Consider the following 4095-nt stretch of genomic DNA (forward strand, 5'->3'; position numbering starts at 1 on the left):
GGACACTCACTGTACTCAATGGGGATAATCTTTGGAAACTTTCTCTGGAATTCTCTCAAGAATGGGGAAATACGCAAAATGACCTTCAGAAAACCTGGCTTCTGTAGCATAAGAAGTTATGAGCCACCCTTTCCATGAGGAGGAGCTGAAAAGGTGAAATTCTCTTCTGTTTGTGAACCTGAAGCTGAGACCCAGTCTGTAAAGCCAAAGCTGTGTGCCAGTAGCCTGACAAGGCCGAAAAACAGCCATCACTTCAAGAAAGGATCTTCAGCATCTACATTCTTGTGACAGAAATAGTAATGTTTTTCCCTAAGTTACAGAGGGCACACCAGAGGGCTTAACACTAGAATCCCTGAAGCCAACAAAAGTATTTGTAATTCCAGGTCACCATAAATTCACTTGCACCTCATCATCAGCTTCTTTGTTTTGCAAATGTGTCAATCAGCATAAGCAGCAAGCAACCTGCTATCCCATCCCCCACCGAGGCAGCTGAAGTCAAGTCAGATGCAAAATGACATATGTCAGGAAAATTTAAGGAGGTCAAGGACAATGAAGAAAATCGTAAGCTTCAGGGATTCTAGCATTAAGCAAGCTGGGGAAGCAACAGCATATCACAGACAAGGATCATGCAGCAAAAAGAAAGATTACACCTCAGTGCTTGAAGAATCTTCTAGTTGAACCCAGCGCAACAACAAAGCAACAACTCAACACAACATCGGACGTCATCCATAAGGACTTGGTATCATAATCTATCTGTGTCAAGATAAAGTAGAACTCTAAATACCTGTAAACAGACAGTATCTATGTTATATTTTGCCTGTCTAATGTGTCTGTGTCCTTTCTTATGTGTATATATATATATATATATATATATATATATATATATATATATACATATATATATATACAGGGTATATACTGTATATATGAATACAGGGTATATATATATATATATATATATATATATATATATATATATATATACATACTTTATATACAGTATATAGACATAAGAAAGGATGCATTTATCTTACTTCTAAAATCCTTGTGTTTATCAAAAAATGTGTTTATCTATAAATTATTCTGTTTCTTAAAATGAGTGTGCTTGAGTTACCTTTATTTACGTCTAAATACTGGAGACCCACCTGCTACAACAGAGAAAGACAAGGTAAATAAAGTAGGAGCCTTACTGAAATATATGGTTAATTACTGGTAAAACTGATAATTAATTGACCGAGTTAAACATTTATTTTTCAGATCTGACATTATTATAGTTTCCTCCTGGGTGGGCTGATTATCAGTCATCAAAAATCCAACAACACGCCTTGCTAGAGACACATGCTGAAAAAGAAGCTAGTCTTTCAACTATGTACAGCCCACACACATCTTGTGGTCTAGATAAGGCATGTTTTACTTATTGAAAAAAGTGATCATATGGAAGACAAACAAAGATTAAAATATAATAATTAAGTAATAATAATAATAATGTGTTTTAAAATAGACCCTGTAGTTAGGATGTAGCAGGTTGGATAATGGATAGATGGAAAATAAAACAGTTCAAACACACTCCTAAAGGATCATGAAGGATGATTAAGCCTAGAATTGTAGATTATCATTTTTTCACTACAAAAGCACAGATCAAGCAATACATGAGTATTAGCAATGTCAAATGAATAAAGTAGGACCAAACAGAGAGCTTAGCTTTGAGCTAAAGCTTTAGTTGATTGTCATCACAGCACGGTTGACACAGCATTGCAATGCAGTATAGTCCCTTCCTACTTTACACTTTTATTATTACACAGATGGTCAGTAGAGTATGTTTCCAGAGTTATATTTTTCACAAAATTACTTAAATGTAATCTTTTTGAAAATTTAACCGATGTTAATTAATTGTATTTATTCTTACAGATACAGTTCTGATAGAGTAATAGATTTGTTTTCAAATTTGTCTTTTCACCCTGCCACTTTTCCACATTTTATATTTTAACTCAATAGTGGTTTTAAAAATAGTGATTATTTTATAGAAATAACAAATATTTTGAAGTAAAAAATTATGTTAAAGAAACACACAATGGACTTCATAACATTTCTAAGATGTATTTTTATCTTTGAGTTTAGATTTTCTGGAATTTTGGTACACATCACTGAGTTTACAAATGATAAATACATATGTGTATGTGTTTCATTCATTAGGTGATTATATACTCTTACTATAAATACACATTTGTTCATTATGATGAAGGTTTTAATAATTTAGTCAGTATAAAGAATTGCCCATGCAGAGTGATTATTAAAAATATTTCCACACACAATCATTCTGAGAGCTTTTCTGAACCAGTTATAAAAAAAGGCATAAATGCAAGGGTTACAAGTGGAGTTGATGTATGCAAACCAGACTAAAGTGTCAATTACAGAAGCAGGAGTTGAATTATTGGAAAAAGAAAACATCATACTCCATAAGAAAAATGGTGTCCAGCACGTAATATATACACCTATAACTATTGCCAATGTTTTTGCTGCTTTTCTTTCTCTCTGTCTTGATGCAGCATTTTTGTCAATTGTTTTTTTAATAGCTCTGATTTGTTTCTTTGCTACAATGAAGATCTTTAGATAAATACCTAATATAATAAAAGCTGGGATAACAAATCCAACTAATGAAGTGATCACAGTGGTTACCAAGGTATGCACTACAAAGCAGCCACCGATGCAAAATAAACTTTGGTCAGAAAAGGAATCAGCATTCTTCATACTTATTCCATAGAATACTATTCCAAATCCATATGCAGCTGAGCAACACCAAATAAGAAAAATTGCTCTGCCTACAAGACCTACGTTAATTTTAGCATTGTATGTAAGAGGAAAACATACTGCATAATAACGATCAACTGAAATGAAGGACAGATGCAAAATAGAGGATAAGCACAGCATCATGTCTGTACTGGTATGAAACTTGCAAAAAAAATCACCAAAGTACCAGCACGTTTCAACTGATCTGATCATACTGGGTGGCATTACGAGCCCACCTAGGAGAAAGTCAGCAACTGCCAGAGAAAGAGTAAGGTAATTTGTTGGTGTATGAAGCTGCTTGAAATGAGATATAATAATGATTACTAGCAAATTTCCACAAACAGTGAATGTGATTAATATGCACAATATTACATACATAAAAACACGAACAGCCAATGAATAGGTCTGTTTAGGGCATGAGTTTTCTATAAATGTATAACACAAAGTAATATCTTCCAAAATCCAGGTTTTATTTTTTAGCATTATCCTGTTTACAATGTATATTTTAATTCCTCCTCCAAGGAAAACAAACATCCATCCATCCAAAAACTTTCTGGGTGAGCTATTTTTCAAGAGATGCTGATGTCTATCCTGAGTGCAACGATCAAAAGGCAGGAAACAACCCTGTAAAGGACATCAGAACACAGAAAAAACTATGATAATGCAGAAATAAGAATAATTACTGCCATAAAGAAGTGTTTACAAATGTTATTTAAAGTAATTATTTAAAACGTGGTAAACTTGGCACATATATATTCATGTCTCATTAGTAATTTCCATTATATAATAACTGTAGCTTTAAAACCCATTTTTAATTATCTGTCAAGAGTTTTCAATACATTTCAGTAAATTGTGGTTCTTACTTTTAGTTTTATAATATTCTATTTTTAAGGGGTAAGGCATAGTAACACCATTTTTCTTTTAATTATAATAAATATTCTCTATTGAACATTGCATAGATACATTTTAATTCAACAATGCTTATTGACATACCTTGGATTATTAAAGAGCTCTATGAGAAGTCGACTTCATATTACAGCTTTATATATTTACTGTAACTGCTGTTTACCTTTGTAACCAAGAGTCCAATGTTTTAGTAAATATACAAGAGGAAACAGAGCAAATGGCTTTCTTATTGAAGAACACATATTTCCCAAAGGTCATTAAACACAAGATGGTGCTTATGTAACTTTACGCAGGGGAATAACTTTCATTAACATCAACATATCTTCATTATTACAGAAAAAAAATGCAAGCAAGGATTAGTAAAGATTTTGAAATTTAACGGTTTTATAAATAAGATAAAAT

The 4095-nt window shown here is 32.5% G+C and overlaps 1 protein-coding gene across 1 annotated transcript; it reads right to left on the minus strand.

Moving 5' to 3' along the window:
* Nucleotides 1-2039: 2039 nt before the first annotated feature.
* On the minus strand, nt 2040-3346 carry LOC114649494 (trace amine-associated receptor 1-like). Its single transcript, XM_028798982.2, has one exon. The coding sequence runs from the start codon at nt 3319-3321 to the stop codon at nt 2254-2256; it is 1068 nt and encodes a 355-aa protein (XP_028654815.2). The 5' UTR covers nt 3322-3346; the 3' UTR covers nt 2040-2253.
* Nucleotides 3347-4095: the final 749 nt, after the last annotated feature.

The sequence above is a fragment of the Erpetoichthys calabaricus genome, chromosome 3 (genome assembly GCF_900747795.2).
Source record: "Erpetoichthys calabaricus chromosome 3, fErpCal1.3, whole genome shotgun sequence".
Lineage (NCBI taxonomy): Eukaryota > Metazoa > Chordata > Cladistia > Polypteriformes > Polypteridae > Erpetoichthys > Erpetoichthys calabaricus.

Coding starts and splice junctions, on each gene's coding strand:
- LOC114649494 (XM_028798982.2), bottom strand. CDS start 3,321: ATGTTTGTTTTCCTTGGAGGAGGAATTAAAATATACATTGTAAACAGG.